Source organism: Sturnira hondurensis, unplaced genomic scaffold (genome assembly GCF_014824575.4).
Source record: "Sturnira hondurensis isolate 20B ecotype Veracruz unplaced genomic scaffold, ASM1482457v3 Scaffold0025395, whole genome shotgun sequence".
NCBI classification, from domain to species: domain Eukaryota; kingdom Metazoa; phylum Chordata; class Mammalia; order Chiroptera; family Phyllostomidae; genus Sturnira; species Sturnira hondurensis.
The window spans coordinates 252,012-268,207 of record NW_028098026.1 but is presented as its reverse complement, the minus strand read 5'-3'; the positions used below and the strand labels follow the sequence as shown (position 1 = coordinate 268,207).

The following is a 16,196-nucleotide window of genomic DNA, read 5'->3' as shown; positions in this document are numbered from 1 at the left end:
TCTTGGTTGGGTGGGTCTTCTTTGCGAAGGGGGTCGGAGAGAAGGGGAGGGGAAGGGGTCTATGAGGGCTTCTGGGGTAGGAGAAGGAAGGGCCAAGTGGGGAGGGGCAGTTGAGGGAGGGGAAGAGAAACTCGAGGGGCTCAGAGAGAGAGAGAGAGGAGGAAACCACTGGAGAAGGAGGAGGGACAAATCTGGGGACTTGGGCGAGGGCCCCCCAGGTTCAGGCTTGTCCCTCCCCCATTTCGTCCCCACAGATGAGAACACACAGACAGAACAAGGGGAAAAACCAAATGCACATTTATTTAGCTCAAGACATAGACACCGAAGGTGCAGGGGAAGAGGAGACAAGGAGGTGTACAAGGGAAGTACACGGAGGACTCTGGGGGCCGGGTGGGCGTGGGACTCTTGGACTCCAGGATCTGGAGACGTGAGTCCCTGGGTCTGGGACGCAGGTGGGGTCTTTGGGGAGTCGTCATTGCCAAGGCCTGGGGAGGGGCAGCAGGATGCAGCGGCTCCAGCCTCGGGGTGGGTGGGGCGGCTCATTCCGGGGACCGCTCCCAGCAGCGCAAGGCTGGGATCCCCACCGCCTCCACCCGGTCCTCAGGCTCCCACACTCAGGCAGGGACGGCAGTGGAGGTGCCGGGAGGCTGGTGTTACACGCCACCACCTCCAGGGGCTGGAGAGAGAGAGAGGGAGGAAAAGGGAGCGAGAGAGAATGAGAACTGGCCTGGGTCAAAGCCTAGAGGGGTGAAAGCAGCCCCCTCCCCAGAGCCAGTGAGCCCTCCATCCCCACCATGGAATCCAGATCCCCAGGACTGACACCCTTGAGCTGTCTTGCCTCTCCACTCTCTAAAGTGTGATCCACATAGGGACACCTGTGTGTCTTTGTCCTGCCCAATAACACACTGTCATAGAGAGGAATACACCTGTGAAGAGGGGGAGGCACGCTGGCCCAGCCTGGGCTTTTCTGCGGCTTCCTCCTCCCAGAAAGGGAGTCTCCACCTCCCTCGTGTGCCCCCCCCAAACTCCTCCTGCACCTCCCCTTACCCACACCCAGCCTCCCGAACCTTGGGACACAAAAGGAACTCCCCTGTCTCCAACCCACATGGGACCATCACTCAACCAGAGTGGGTCAGAATCCTGTACATGTTCTTAGACCCAGGCGTCAGGGCCTCCTTCTCCAGTCATCCACAAAGTGTCCCCTTCATGGTTTTAGGTCTCATTAAAAGAACATGGAAAACAGATGGAATTTTCCCCACCAAATCCCCCCAAATATTGAGTACCCCAAAGCCCATTTTTTAAGAGGCAGAGATATTCTCATCTGATTTTTTTAAAGTTCCTTTTTAAAAAGGTGGGGGAGGGAAGGGGGAGAGAAAGCAGTTCCACTAGAACCAGGTTGAGGTATTTTCGCACAATTAACACCCCCAAGGAGTCACAGTCTTCCATCTACACGCTTACCCTCATCCTACAGCCTACATCTCTCTCCTGTTCCCTTCACACCTTTCATGCACCCGTCCCCACGCTCCCTGCCAACACCCCACCCCCTCTGCACCCACCCCCCTGCGGCCCATTCTTCCGCCACCTCCGTCCCCTCCATCCTCACCCACGGCCCCTTTTTCTTTTCATCCCTTTCTTAGATTTTCTATCATTTCATCCTCACACCCCTTACATCCATTTCTTTAACATCCGTATATTATACATCTTTCCTTTTGTTATTTTGTTTGATACTATTACTCAGAAGCCTTTCCTTCCTCCCACCCTCTTCCCGTCTCCTTCGTTTTCCTCCATCATTTCATCCTAGACCTTCCACAATGAACAATTAAGTCTGGAAAACATTCTGTCTTCCTGCTTCTCTGGTGCTCAACTCCGTCTTCATTTGTCTGCAGAAGTCCTCCCCCCCCCCCCCCCGTGGGGCTCCTCTCTTCCCAGGCTCATGGCTCTCTACCCTGGGGAATTAGTTCACCTCGCTTTGACAGGCTTGCGTACTTGCTTCTGGGAGGCTTAGTGGACTCTTTAGGACATTTCACACACCACTGACTTGCCATGGTTTAACATCTTTGCTCTGCTGGAGTTGGCTCCTGCCGAACTTCCCGTGTCCATCCAGTGGGTTGGTGGCCCAGTCTTAGGGATACCCAGTGAAATGCCCCTTCTAATGACTCCCCTTCCTGCTCCCCCCTGTCCTCCTTCCAGAACCACTCACTTTCTCACCCTTACCTGAGGAGGGAAGCTCTGACTTACAGGACTTGCATGTGGGGCTATGGAAGCAAAGATGGAGAGAAAAGCATAAAGAGGCTCAATAGCAGCAGGCTTTCCGTAGAACACAAGGCAGGCCCTGAGCCCTTCTCTGACTGCCCCCACCCCTCTGCCCTCGCTCCCCCCTGCGGCCAGACCTCTCAGACCTGGAGTCCGCTTTCCTGCACTTCACCTTCTTGCCTGTTGAGAGAGAGAGATAGGCAGAACAAGAAGACAGGATGTAAGGGTCCGGCCAAAAGCCAGCAGGGGACCTGTAGGTGCCTGACCCTCACGGAGGGGTTTTAGAGCCCAGAAAGGGGTCGCACTTACTGAGGATGATGAGGATGCCCAGCAGGAACAATATGGTAGCCAGAGTCATGCCCACAGTCTGCACAGTGTCATAGTCTGGGGAAGATGAGGGGGGTCATCAAGGAGGGAGCGGCACCTCAGCTCCCCTCCCCCAACCTGGCTTCAGATACCCCCCCGACAGAGGTCCGAAATGCAGGGGTGCTGCAGGCTGTGCCAGAAGTTCCTCCAGTGGGTTAGTGTGAGGATGGCTCTAGCTCCTTTTGTCCCCTCTGTCCCTTACCCGCTCCTCTGGAGTCTGTGGTTATATATAGGTCACCTCCGTCTACTGCCTCCTCCCCTGGTCCTGTCCACCGTTGTTGCTTGTCTGGACTAGTAGGGAAGGCGGCCAGCAGCCTTCTCATGACCTCTGCCACTGCCCCCACCCCTCAGCCAGAGGATCTCGTTGACACCTGAGTCCCATCAGGGTCCTCCTCCGCTCAGAGCTGCCCCTCTGCCCTCCCCGTACTTATTGCATGCCAAGTAAAAGCCAAAGCCCTCATCATAGCCCACAAGTCCCCATAAAATCTGGTCCCTGTTCCTTCTCAGACCTCACCCACTCTACTTCCAGTCAACCCCCCCAACCCCAGGCACACTGGTCTCCCTGCGGCTATTCCTGGACCATGTCCATGTCAGTCATGGTCCTACCTGAAGGTCTTTGCAAATGCGGTGCCCTCTACCCGAGAGCTTTCTCCCCAGATATCCCTCCATTACCAACTTCTGGGCTTTACAAATGTCAATGAAAACTTCTAGCTGTCCCGTTTAGAATTTCCCATCCTGTCTTCAACAATTTCTAATCTCATTCTTTCTCTTATTTTCCTATGTAAGGGTTATTTGTGTTTAATTATACTATAGCAACTATTTTTTAAGTATTAATTTGGGGAGCGCCCACTGTGTACCATCAGTGGTCCAGGCCTCTGCCCTCAGAGGGTTGACTTTCTTGTTGTGTAAGCACAAAACTGAGTCATGTGACCATGGATCGATGTGGGGTGGCTCCTCTTGCCTGAGATTCAGGGAGGGTCTCTTTTAGTCAAAGAATCAATATTTGGTGTGAGGCCTGAAGAAGGAAAAGGAGCCTTAGCCAGCTATGTGAGAGCCGGAGGAGAATTTCTGTCGGAGGCAGAGCGAGTGCCAAAGGCCTGAGGTGGGCAACACTTGCACGTTGGAGGAACAGTATACGTGAGCAAAGGCAGAAGGCAGGAAGTGTTTACATAGGGAGCTGAGGCCAGGTCTGCTAGACCTGGACGTAATTTCTTTGAGCTTCCGTGTTGTGGGAATGATTTAATGGCATCATCCAAGTAAGTCTTTCCCACAACCCCCATAGGTGGGAACTATTACTTTCCCTTATTTACAGAAGGGTCCAGAAAGGCAAAATTGCTTGCTCAAAGCCACAGAGTTAGTGAGTGGATAACCCAGGATTCAAATTAACCTGGCCTCAGAGTTGTTTGCCACTCTGGTGACCCCAATGCACCAGCCCAGAGTCCTGGTGGAGCCTGAAGGGGGCCCAGAGAAGGGACTCCCAATCTCAGTCTGCCCTCCATGAACCCAGCTGGGGCATCCACATGGTCACAGGGCTAGTGGTCCGGCACCTGCCTGCCACGACCGAGGCCACTTCAGCAGCGACCCGTGGTGATCTGCAGCCACCCCTCCACCCAGCCCCACAGTACCCTCATCACAGAAGCTGCCACTCACCATAGTAAAATGGGTCAGGTTCTTGAGGAACTGGGAAGGAAGGCAGAGAAAGAGAGAGAGGGAAAAAATATTTCAACACTGGGTTTCTCAATATTTCTGAGGATCCAGATGGGGCCACTGACCCAGTTGTTTCTGTGTAGAAACCAGATAGAGAGACCCTTCAGCTTCATGTCAGGACACATGGCTTGAAGCTTAGGATGGATTCCAGTGTCCACCTACTTCATTAGTTAGTACCTTCCCTTGTAGAGTGCACAACCTACCCAACCACACACGGCAATCCCAGTCCTAGTGACCCGTGGAGGTCTTTTGCAAGTTATGGACTTATTTCCTGGAAACACATACATAATCCCATTTGCTTATGGTGCTAGGGGTAAAGAGATTCCATTACCCCCAGAGGGGCTGCTGCTGAGTGCATTGGCTTCCCCTGAACATTCCCTAAACTCTCTCGGTCGTCTGAGGAATCTAAAAGGAAGGCGCTGTAGCTACTGCTGTCGTCCACCCACTTCCGCCACTGAATCCAGCACAGGGGAGCTGTCCCATAATACACCCTGTATTATGATGTATTTTATATTCTAAGGCATTACCAATTTCAAGATTGATAATTGATTGTGTAATAGCTTCCCCAGTGTGTGTGCTATGCATGAATATATATATATATATGTGTGTGTGTGTGTGTGTGTGTGTGTGTGACTGTACCACATGAAACACACCCATCTTTTGGAAGAGTCACCCTGACCTCATAAATGCTAGTGTGTGGGTAAAATGTGTATATATTTGGATTTACTTTTTCCTCATCTCACCTCCCTGTCCCAAACCATATCCCCCTTCAGAAGAGCTCAGAACATTATTCCCTTTGAAGAACCCATCCTGGTGGCTCCCTAATTCCTCTGACAGCTCTTAGAACAGCAGTCTGCCTTGTCTGGAGTAGAATTCTAGGGCACCACTAGGGGAGGGGTACAGGCAATGCCAGGTGTTGGCACTAGCCTTCTTCCCCTCCAGGCTCAGGGAGAGATGGCTGCCTTGATGGGAGGTGGCAGGGGGCACGTGACTAATTCTGGCCAGTGAATTCTGAGTGGAAATATCCTCGCGTTCAAGCTGGAGCATTTAAGAGCCCATAGAGGAGCTCCCTTTTGACTTTGGTCTGGTGACATAAATGTTCAAGATGGCAACTGCTCCAGTTTTCTTTGGTGACTAAGAGACCCTCATCTCACCTGTGATAACATAAGTGAGTATAGTCTAAGTGAGAAATAAACTTTGGTTGTCAGAAGCCGCTGAGAGTTTTGGTGCTATATGTTACACCAGCATGCTCTAGCCTAAACTGACTGATACAGGTGGTACCTAGGCAAGATCGTGAATAGTACTGACTCACACAATGTGTAAGTTCACCCTTCTCCATTCTCTGTCCAGTCTTCAAAAAGGAAGTGGTAGGTAGGTGCTGATGTGCCTTTAACACCCCCACCCCCAATGCTGTTAATCTCCCTCTTTCCCCAAGAAAGCACAGGTCTTGGGCTCAGAGACTTCAGCAGGCAACAATATCTAGGTAAAATTTTGTGACATTATTTGGTTTCCTCCTTTATTTATTCTCTAACCAGCACAGGCCAGGCTCTCTTCTGTAAGTACTTTACAGATATTAACACATTTAATTTTCACAGCAGCTCTCTGACGTGGATGCCATCTTCATCCTCATTCCACAGAAGAGGAACGCTAATGCCCAGGAAAGTGAAGTCATTCATTTATGACCATTTTATACTCGCCTTCAACTTAAGGCCAAAAATAATAATCCTTATTTTTCCATTTGTGGTGGTAATACAACATAAAGCTAATTAAGTTTTGTAAGAGTTAACCATTCGAAGAAAAATATTAAATAAATAGCGGTGTAGGGAACCATTGGACAGAGCAGAGATCACGAAGGTTGTTCTCGAAAGTGTAAAGATGCAAAAACAGTATTTTAGAATCGTCGGTGCTCTGTCTTAGCTCCTCCACCAGATAGGGAGTACGTTTGTTTGACTCATCTCTGTTGTTAATTCTGGAATTTATAAGTCTCTTACGGAAGTTTTGAAGGAAGGCAGGCAGGAAGGAAAGGAGGGGGGAAGGAGTGAAGAAAGGAAGGAAGGAAAGGAGAAAAAAAGAAGGGAGGGAGGGAGGAAGGGCTCCTTCAGGGCTGCAGGAGACTGCATTAGAGGTGGAGCAGTTGCATTATCCTGCTTTTGTCTCTTGGGTTTCCATACACCCTCCCTGACCCAAGCCTTCAGAAGCCCACCGGGTGAGCGCTCGTCCCAGAATCCTCTTTTGTTCCTCCCTGGCTCTTCTGGGCTCCGTGCAGAAGTTCTTCTGGTCCCTGCTGCCCCAGCAATCTGGGTCCTGAGGGTGAGGCTGGGCTAAGGGTGGAGCCAGGAGGCAGGAGAAGAAATGTGCACCGCTCTTGGCCAAGTGCCAAAGACAGGAGGAAGGAGGTGGTTGCTATGGCAACCGGGGCATCTTGAGAGAGGCGAAGGGTTCTGGTACCCCAGGCTGGGTGGGGTCCTGTGGGGGGGGGCTTAAGGGTTGGGTTTTTAACTCCAGGCCAACCTGGACTCCCTCTGCTCCCTTTGTACCTTCCTTTATGTCCCCTGCAGGGCTGGCTTCTGGCCAAGATGAAGGTCCTTCTCAGGGATGGGGACCCAGGCCCAGTGGGGCTCCGACATTCCCTGTTTGGCCCCTAACTCTCCCTCCTGCTCTGTGACGGGTTGAGGAAAGACTTCACTTTTCTCTTCCCCCTCTACCCTCCAACAATCCATTATTTAGTTTCCTTAAGCAGTTTGCAAGGCGCAGCATGCTGTCCTCCCTTCCGGATTTCCCAAGACCTGTGGTCCCCTCTCATGCTGTAACTGGGGAAAAGGTGTGGGGGAGCACGGCGCGGAGGCATCTGTCCCTCCCACCTCTGCCTGCCTGCTGTCGTTGATCCTGCTAACCGTCTCCACAAAAAGAAGTCCTGGGCTCCCGCCAGGCCTGCTGGCTCAGCCCTGCCCCCTCTCCCTAGGGTGGCTTCCAGCCTCTGCAGCCCCCCCACCCCCGCCCTGCTTCGAATTCTGCAGATATGGCTCAGTGCAGCAGCCCCTGCCTGCCGGGAAAGGGGGCAGGGAAGGAAAGGTTGGAGTGGAGTGGGTTTCCTCAGCACCGATAGCCTATCCCCTGGCCCCCCACTTTCAGTGCTGGAAACCCTTTCTCTGCCCTTCGATTAAACCAATCTTCCCTTTGCTCCTCGGAAGAAGCTGGTTCAGGAAAGGAGGCTCTTAGGGGAAAGAGCCTGGTTAAGTGGGTGCATATAACTGGGTTAATGGGTGTGAAATGTAAAATCGCTGTGGCTGGATGGGGGTGGAGAGCAGCATCTGTGTGCACCCAAGTGCACCTCCCTGTCCAGACAACGCCCCTGAATGAGGACTGGAAAGGAGGGTCTCGTCACCCACTCCTGCCCGTGGGGGCTCACTGCAGTGGTTCAGGCCCCACCCTGTACTGCCCCTCCTCCTCTCTATTTCTCTCTGGCGCTTTGGGTCTGTCTCTCTCCTGCTCTCGCTCTATGCCTCCCTCTCCACAGTTACCTCAGTCCCTGTCTCTGATTTTCCCTCTTTCTCTGCCTCTCCCCTTCGATCTCCCTGAATCTCTCCGAGGCTCCGATCTTTCTTTCTGGGTCTCCTGTCTTTCTGCGCCTCTTTCAGGCTCTCTCAGTCAGTCTCCTATATTCCTTTCTATCTCCCCCTCTTTCTGTGTCGCTCTCGCTTCCTCCATCTGCCTGTCTTTCCCTTTTTCTCCCCTTTCCCGCTGAACCTGTCTGTCAGGAATTTCGGGAAACACTCACCATAAGAGCTACCGTTGGAAAAAAGAGGGATGTGGACCTCCTTCCCCTACCCACCTCAGGGGCCCTGAATGGGCGGGAATCTCTGTGGCTGCAGACCCACTGGCCCTCAACCCCAAAGTCCATCTCTTCGCGTCCACTACCATCGCTGTGCTGTAAAGGACCAGCCACCCAGTTGCCATAGCTACCGGTCCGAGCATCCTTTCTCTCGGGACTGAGCTCTCCAACGGCGGGTCCCAACGCAGGAATGACACCACCGGGAGATGGTGTTCAAGAAGCCCAGGGGGGCTCCAAGGAGTGCACTGCAGGGGCCTCCGCCCATGGGAGGAACGGGCATCCTCCTCCCCACGCCCCTCCCTTTCCAGTATTGATATGTCCCCAGATCCTCTCTCTGAAGCCCCCCTGCGCCCTCTCCCCAGGCGACGCTCACCCTTCGTGGGGACCTGGGTTGGGGTCGCCATGCCGCGCTGGAGCAAGGGGTGGCTGGATGCCGAAGCGACGGAGGCGCGGCTGCAGCAGCTGGAAGCCTGACCGACCGAGGTCTGGGGGAGATGGGGGAGCCCTGGCGTTGGGGGAGACCGTAGCCAATGGGGCCCAGAGAGCCCGCCCCTGGCCGGGCCGCCCCCGCCCCGCCCCCGCCCCCTGCCGACGGCCCCGCCCCTTCCCCAAGAGTGGGGGCGCCCCCTGCCGGGTCCGAGCGGGTGTCTTTCCAGACTTTCGCACAGAGGGACTGACATCCACAAAACGCGGTCGGGAGAGACAAGCACGTTTTATTGAACTTTGGGAGGCACAGAGGGGTCGGTGGGGGCTGGGCTGGGGAAGAGGGCAGTCCAGATGGCGGTGGGTGCGCGGCTGGCGGGTGGGAGGCGTCAGGCGCCAAGGGAATCCTGTGGGGGTGAATAGGGTGGGAGGCAGGGGGGCCCCCCGCCCCCCTACCCCAGCCCGCGACTCCTCCTCCTCTCTCCCCGCTTCCCCAGCCTGCTCCGAGCCGTCGGGCCCGGCGGGGTTCCGTCGCGCCGGGTGTTTCTACCGCCTGCGGCTGGACAGACCTGAGGGGGGTACAGAGAGTTCAGGCGTCAGGAGGGGTGCCCCGGTTCCTGTGGAGGGGGGCGGGGAGCGGCGAGGGACTGCACGCCCAGAGAGGGCCAGGAACCGGGGTCTGGGAACCGATCCTCTCCCGCGAACACCCGAAACCTTCCCCAACTCACGGCGGATGGAGCTGCGGAAAGTTCCCTCCTCCTCATCGGGTTCTCCAGTCCTGAGGATAGAGATGCAGAGGGATCGGGAATGGGAAAGGAGGGGAGTCGCCGCTGCCGGGAACCCCCCTAATGCAGGCCTCACTCCACAGACGGGCGTGCCCGGAGCTGGCTCGGCCTCGGCCCCCGAAGTGCGCGACAGCGGCGCCTCCGGGGGGCGCCCGCGAGGGCCTCCCGCAGTGCTGCGGAGGGGACTGGGGGTTGGTGGGGGAACAGGGGCCGAGGTCGGCTGGAGAAACAGACGGCCTCGAGGTGGCCTCATCTCCGGATGAGTGCTCTCGGGCAAGCGATCTTACCTCTCCGTGCCTCGGTTCCCTCGTCTGTGAAACGAGGTTAATAACAGCGCCCACCTCGGGGATGTGGTGCGAATTATCTACTATAACATCTATAATTGTCTCAACATGAAAAAGGTACTTATACATTGCCTGGGCCTTAATTTTTTAATTTAAAGATGAATCAAAGAGCTAGCAAAGAGACTGAGCTCAACTGGGCCACCAAGTGCTGATCTCATTTCGCCACGACTCTCTCACAGGACTCATCACACTTTGTGATTTTATATTTGCGGAGCAGTTGCAACCTGCGGCCACCACCTCCACTGGGCTGGGAGCTCAGCCGGACAGAGAGGGCAGTTAATTCCTTGCTTGGCCCCAGGACTCGCTTGAGGCTTGGCACGTAGTGGTGCTTAATGCAAGTTTGCTGAAGGGCCGGGCTCTGGCCGCCGGTAGGGTGGACGGCAGGCCTCACCCTCAGAGCCCTGCAGAGCGGGAGCAGGTGAACGAGTGCTGGGAGGTCTCTTACCTCTGCTGCTGGTTGAATTTGCACCGGCACTTTTTGCCTGTGAGTAGGTAGTGGGGGGAAAACTGGGCTGAGAGTCCGTTCTCGGCCGTCACAGGGAGGCGCTCTCGTCCCGGCAAGGGCCCGGGAGGGGTGGCACCAGGGGGAAGGGAGAGGCGGGGGTCGAGGGCGGGACTAGGAGTGGAACAGAACGGGGAGGGACTGGGCGGGGCTGGGCGGGGCTGGGCGAGAACCGGGCGCGCGCGGAGGTGGGAACAAGGCGGGGTTGGAGGCGGGGTGGTGAGGGGCGGGGCGGGGACGAGGCGGTGCTTGGGTGCAAATTGGCAGAAGCAGGGCTGCAGGCCGGCAGTGGGGCTGCTCACTGAGGATGATGAGAATTCCCAGAATAAAGAGAATCCCGGCGATGATAAGGCCTCCGATCCGCAGCGATTGATAGTCTATTGGCATCAGGGAGGAGGGTGAGGGCAAGGAGGGGAGGGGGGAAGGAGAGGAGAAGGGCAGAATGGGGCGGGAGGGGGGTGGCAAGGAGGAAGGATGGGCAGGAGGAGAGGAGAAAGATCAGTCAGAGGAAGGAACAGCTAGGGGAAGAGGAAGGAGGTGGGCCAGGGAGAAGAGAGTGAAGGACGAGGAGGAGGTGGGCAGTGCAGGGGGGACAGAAGATAAAAGAGCAGAGAAGGATGATGGCGAGGATGAGGGGGACAGGGAAGGAAGAAAGGGCAGGAAGTAGCAGAGGGTGGGTCATGAGATACTGAGAGGTAAAAAGTGAAAGAGAGAATCAGAGAGACAGAGAGGGATCGAAGAGAGAGACACACAGAAAGTGGCAGAATCAGAGGGGGGAGAGAGAGAGAATGAGGACAAGACAGGCAAACCCAGCCCCAGACCCCAATTCGCAAGCATGGATGCCCCTCTCTCCTCACCGTAAGTGAATGGGTCATGTTCCTTCGGAGCTTCTGGAAAGAGATAGAGAGATCAGGGGTTAGACGCTTCCTGGGATCCTGGGATCCTGGGATCTTGGGATCCTGGACAGGGATGAGCATAAAAGAGACCCTTTGGGGGTCTACCATTCTGGGTTGAGAAGTTAGGAACGGTTGGACCCTGAGCAGGCTACCCACCCTCTGTGGGGTCTTAGCTACCCTTTCTGCACTGTCCTGGGTGGGGTAGGGAGCATCTAACTGTCTCAGCTCCCCATCTCATTACAGGTTGCCTGTGATTCCATCATTCTGGGGAAGCCGGCCACCATTCCAGTCTTTGCCCAACCTGGGCATCCTCTCCCCTCCCCCAAATACTAGTCTGTTACTAGACCCCATGTCAGAACCCCAATTTCTTCGTGACCCAACTGACTCAGTTTAGGCTAGAGTCTCCAACTTGGTTCTCTTTCAGGGTTTTCCTGACTCCTGCCACCCTTGGGTCTAAGATGGGTAGTGGGCTGTCTCCCCAGACTTACCTGCACTAGTCATCGCAAGGAGACCCACACAAAGAACCAAGATGTGATCGAGAGATGCCATTATCCTGGGGGACACCAAGGGTGAGAAAATGTACACCCTCCTCCAGCCAGCCACCCACCCACCACTGTTGCCTGAACCCAAAGGATTAAGTCAGAGACAATTGAGACTTAATTCCAAAAGCTTTGCCATCCACCCTGAGTAACAAGGGCACTCCCTCTTTCATGGGACACAATGTCACCAAATCAGCCCACACAATGGGGTCGCAGGGCAGCAGGGGTGGGGTGAGATACACACAGCCCACAGGGGGCTCCTGCAGGCCTGGGCCTCCCCACAGAAGGCCACGGAGCCCCCACACCAACTCCAGTGGAGAGCAGGAGATTTCCCCCTACCCGCATGGACAGACAGATTCACTGCAAGGGAGGACAGAGGCAGGACACGCCCAGGGGCCCACCTGCCCACACACCATGGCCTCGCTGTGTCTGAAATATCCCAGCTCTCCCGCTCTGGCCGCTGACAGCCACTCTGCCTAACCCTGGGTATAAATATCTCCCACTTCACTCTGGAGGAATTTGCCTCGCATTGGCCGCCATGGCAACAGCCTTCCTTCCCCTCCTCGGGGTCACGGACAACCCTGCTAGGGAAAAGGCCACCCCTTCTCCTCTTCTGGAAACAATGACAAGAGGGAAAAATATTCCCTCCACCCACCCCTGGGTGACATCTTTCACAATCAGACAGCACCAGGCAAGTGACATGAGATAAAAGACAGATGCCAGGGACAAGGACATACACATGCACGCATGTGCGCATGCTCACACACACACACAAATACTCACACAGTGGGGCTGAAATGGGGCCTGTCCCTCACTATGGTTAGAGTAGGACATGGGGTGGAGGCGCAGTCAGGCACACGTTACTGCTCAGCTAGGCCTCCAGTGCCCCCAAACAGTGACGCAACATGTGACTGTCCACAACCCACACCCAGCCATGGGGCAGCAGCAGGGAAGAGAGAAGTTACACCCACGCTCCCTCCCCTTGGGAAACCCCAATGTCTCCACCATACTCCCTTCCTCTTGGGTCCGGCCTGCCTGGGAAGACAGGGCTGGCCTCTCCTGCTCCCAGAATAGGCTGCCCAGCCAGATGAAGGGTGAGGCCAAGAGGGGAAGGGTGGGGGATGCTCACCCCAATCAAGCTGTCCCCTGATGGAAGCAGGCCCCCAAGTCCGGCTGTGACTGGGAGAGCACTTTGGACCCCCTGGCCCAGAGCTGGATGCACCGCCCCTAGCGGTCTTCCCTCCCAGCCCCACCCCAGCCATGCCCTCCCCAACCAGCAGCTGTAACTGGAGCTGGTGCTGGAGGGGGGCCAGGGGGCGGCCCCCAGCCCAGACCGCCCTGGCCTGCTAGGTTAACTCTCTCCGCTCAGCTGGAGGAACAGTAAATAGCCACATGGGGAAAGCTGGAAAAGGGAGGTGCTGGCAAAGACGACTGAATTGCAGACACGCGCAGACACATACACGCGCACGCACACGCCCTGGGCCCGCCTCAGAGAGCTTCTAAGCTGAGCTAGGAGGTATCAGTGATAGTCTGTGCTGCTCCCTGGAAATTGAGTTCAGGCAGGGCCTAAGGACACCTAGATTGATGAGTGTTGAGGAGCCCACTGACCCCTGCCCCCAGTGTTCTTCAGAGCCCTGGTCAGCAAGCACCGCAAGGCTGTTTGGGAGACATTTCATTGTGTGTATGTGTTGTCCACTGCTCACTGTGAAGTCCCTCCAGGATGTGTGCACACACGTACAGAAACCCACAGACCCAGGTCAATAGGCAGAAAAGCATACAAATACGTGTATGTATATACATACAAACACAGAGGCAGACAAACACACAGAATAACACAGAGAAACCCAAAGACACACACACACAGCCAGCACCACTTACCCCAGTCACAAAAAAACAAAACAAACTCATCTGTGCACCTAGACAACATACACTTGTGTTCGTTCAGGTGGATCCTTGAACAGAGGCACAATCAAAGACATGGCCATGTAACTATCCCCCCTTGCAAATGGTCACAAAGATACGTACTCTTATGAAGATATCCTTACAAATGGTGGTACAGAAACACACCAATGCACACATGCCACGCATAAATGCACTCAAAGATACAGGCATACAGGCACACAGCTGGCACTTTTGTACAAGCTCAGAGATGTAAAAGTCCACAGACGTGGGTACACAGGCACTGACACACACATATTTCCATGGCACAGAGAAGCAGAAACTCTGTCAAGGACACAGCAGATCACACACATCTGTGACCACAGCCTCATGCATGGGCAAACAAGCACACAGCTGGCCACGCAATCACAGACGTACAGGCCTACTGTACATCTGTGATTGCTTTTGTTTGTACATTGACAACATCAAATATGAGCTGATGTGTTTAACCCTGAACTTCTCCTTCCCTAGGCTCATGTGACCTCTAGGACCACCTGGAGAGTGGCACAGCTTATCTCCTCATGGACAGGCTATGTCAGAAAGCAGTGGTGACAGAGAAATCTGGGATCAGGACACAACCAGGACTCTGCCATTCCTGGTTGCGTGAATGTGAGCCGTCCGTGTGATCGCTCTGTGCCTCACTTTCCCTTCCTATAAAATAGAGAAATCACTGAGACCATCCATGTAACCCCAGGCCAGGCTCAGAGGTCTCTGGCTGGACTTTGTTTTATTGTTAATTCCATTTTAGGAAAGAACAAGCCCAGGCTGAACAAAGTGGAGCTGATTTTCCCAGGGTCCCCCTGGTGGTTAAGGGCAGAAACTGCCCCCCTTTCAGTCAAAGAAGTCAGAAGCAGGTCCAGACCTCAGGCTCCAGAGGACGCAACGCACACCCTGACATTCAGGCACAGGTGTAGCCCTGGCAAGCACACACATGTGTGCCCATGGCCTCAGAGGACCCAGGAGGCTTTGAAAGGCTCCCTCATCCCTGTCCGTCTGAGCCCTCAGTCTCTGCCCCCGCCCCCACTCCCACTCCCACCCCCAGGCCTGCACCCCAAGGTCACCAGCAATCCCTGGTTAATGATAAGTCTGATGTTTATGTTGCACTGGGGATGGGTGACAAGGAGAAAAGAGGTGAGTGAGAAAGGGACACCTAGCTAGCTCCAGTTAATCCTCCACTTTCTCCCTTCGTAGGGCCAGCTGCTTCAGAGTACAGTGTGGCTCAGCCACTTTCTAGTGGTTTGATGTTGGGCAAATGACCTAACCTCCTGTGGCGCAGGTTCTTCTTCTGTAAAATGGAAATAATCATAGTATTCCCCTTACAGGGAGTTGGAGTAATGATCTGAAATGACCCGTGTAAACCATTTAGAAGAAAGCCTGGCGCACAGAGAGTGACTGTCATTATCATCCTTGTCATCCTTCTCATTGTAACCTTCAGTGAGGGCCTTGCCGGGCTGGGCACACGGTGTGGTTGAGGCCTATCTGTCCCCTCTGTGCCCCAGCGCTTAGTTCTTTATGTTTTCAAAAACCCTGAAAGGAGTTCATCGCCCCTCACTTATAGCCACCGGAACCAAGACCTGAGAGTCTTGCTCACATCACAGAGCGGCTTAGATGCAGGCATGGGCTGGGGTCCAGAGTCTACCCCGAGCCCTCTGACCACGGCGTGGGGCCCACCCTGCACAGCATCAAGCTGGGAGCGAGGCCTCCAGCATCTCGCTGAATGTTTGACACACGTGGGAAATGGGTGTCACAATTGCCCCGTTTTGACCGATGGGAAAACTGAAGATCAGGAAGGCTGAATGATTTGCCTAAATCCACACAGAACTGGGCCTGGAACCAAGATCTTTGTGACCTGGCCTGAACTTTAACCCTTTGTTCCCTTTTGGGAACAAATGTGTGCGGCAGGAGGAGACTGTGCATTTTACTTAATGGCAGGGGTGAGTGGTTAGGTTTAGATCTGTCCAGTGCCATGAAACATTATTTAAATTCCTCATGCCTCAGTTTCCCCATCTATGAAGTGGGAATTAGTAATGCTATGCACCTCATGAGGCTGTTGTGAGGTCTGAGTGAATTCATATAGAGACAGGCACCCAGTAAGTGCTCAGTAAGCATTATTACTACTATTTGGGGTTCGGTAACACGTGCCATTTATGTATTTTTCTTATTTAATGAACAAAATCTATCCAAAGTGCTAAAAGCTTAGTCCAAATAAAAACAACCAGTATCTATGAGTCCTGACTTCTAAAAAAGAAATGCAAAATCCTGTGCAGAGGCCTGGAGCTGGTGCTTGGGCTCCAGCCTTGGCTCTGCCCTTTCTGCATATTCTAAACCTCAAATTACCTGACTTCTCTCTCCAGTATGTTCCTCTGTAAAATAGCCATAAAATAATATCAATCCCAGAAGGCTGTGGAGGGGTCAGAGGAGCTTAATAGATTGCCCTGCAGGACAGGGCCTGGTGCAGAGTCAATGCTGTAGAAGGGGATGGCATTATCATCATTTTTTTCTTGGGTTGACTCTACCCCTAGTAGGCGGTGGGCACTCAATGGGTTAATTTTGAACTGGGAAGAGAGGTGAGTTTGAGGCAGGGTAGCGCTGCCAAGTGTGGCCACCAGAG

At 54.3% G+C, this 16,196-nt stretch overlaps 2 protein-coding genes across 5 annotated transcripts; both read right to left on the bottom strand.

Moving 5' to 3' along the window:
* Positions 1 to 275: 275 nt before the first annotated feature.
* Positions 276 to 8,697, bottom strand: FXYD7 (FXYD domain containing ion transport regulator 7). 2 transcript variants are annotated; one of them, XM_037039670.1, is made up of 6 exons: positions 8,532 to 8,697; positions 4,270 to 4,299; positions 2,563 to 2,637; positions 2,391 to 2,433; positions 2,215 to 2,255; positions 276 to 676 (listed from the first exon to the last, which is right to left on the bottom strand). In XM_037039670.1, exons 1-6 carry the CDS (start codon positions 8,560 to 8,562, stop codon positions 654 to 656), a joined length of 243 nt encoding a protein of 80 aa, XP_036895565.1. In that variant the 5' UTR covers positions 8,563 to 8,697; the 3' UTR covers positions 276 to 653. The 2 variants fall into 2 exon arrangements, with proteins under 2 accessions (XP_036895565.1, XP_036895566.1); XM_037039671.1 differs by having other exon boundaries at positions 2,400 to 2,433.
* Positions 8,698 to 8,847: 150 nt separating this feature from the next.
* On the bottom strand, positions 8,848 to 12,883 carry FXYD1 (FXYD domain containing ion transport regulator 1). Of its 3 annotated transcripts, none has more exons than XM_037039665.1 (7): positions 12,777 to 12,883; positions 11,597 to 11,661; positions 11,070 to 11,102; positions 10,515 to 10,589; positions 10,156 to 10,192; positions 9,310 to 9,359; positions 8,848 to 9,150 (listed from the first exon to the last, which is right to left on the bottom strand). In XM_037039665.1, the coding sequence occupies exons 2-7, from the start codon at positions 11,655 to 11,657 to the stop codon at positions 9,128 to 9,130; spliced, it is 279 nt and encodes a 92-aa protein (XP_036895560.1). In that variant the 5' UTR covers positions 11,658 to 11,661; positions 12,777 to 12,883; the 3' UTR covers positions 8,848 to 9,127. The 3 variants fall into 3 exon arrangements, with proteins under 3 accessions (XP_036895560.1, XP_036895561.1, XP_036895559.1); XM_037039666.1 differs by lacking the exon at positions 12,777 to 12,883 and adding an exon at positions 12,658 to 12,731; XM_037039664.1 differs by lacking the exon at positions 12,777 to 12,883 and adding an exon at positions 12,061 to 12,145.
* Positions 12,884 to 16,196: the final 3,313 nt, after the last annotated feature.

Coding starts and splice junctions, on each gene's coding strand:
- FXYD7 (XM_037039670.1), bottom strand. CDS start 8,562: ATGGCGACCCCAACCCAGGTCCCCACGAAGG. Junction 4,300..8,531: donor AACCCAGGTCCCCACGAAGG/GTGAGCGTCGCC, acceptor CTTCCTTCCCAG/TTCCTCAAGAACCTGACCCA. Junction 2,434..2,562: donor GGGCATCCTCATCATCCTCA/GTAAGTGCGACC, acceptor CTCTCTCAACAG/GCAAGAAGGTGAAGTGCAGG.
- FXYD1 (XM_037039665.1), bottom strand. CDS start 11,657: ATGGCATCTCTCGATCACATCTTGGTTCTTTGTGTGGGTCTCCTTGCG. Junction 10,590..11,069: donor ACATGACCCATTCACTTACG/GTGAGGAGAGAG, acceptor TGATGCCAATAG/ACTATCAATCGCTGCGGATC. Junction 10,193..10,514: donor GGGAATTCTCATCATCCTCA/GTGAGCAGCCCC, acceptor ACCTACTCACAG/GCAAAAAGTGCCGGTGCAAA.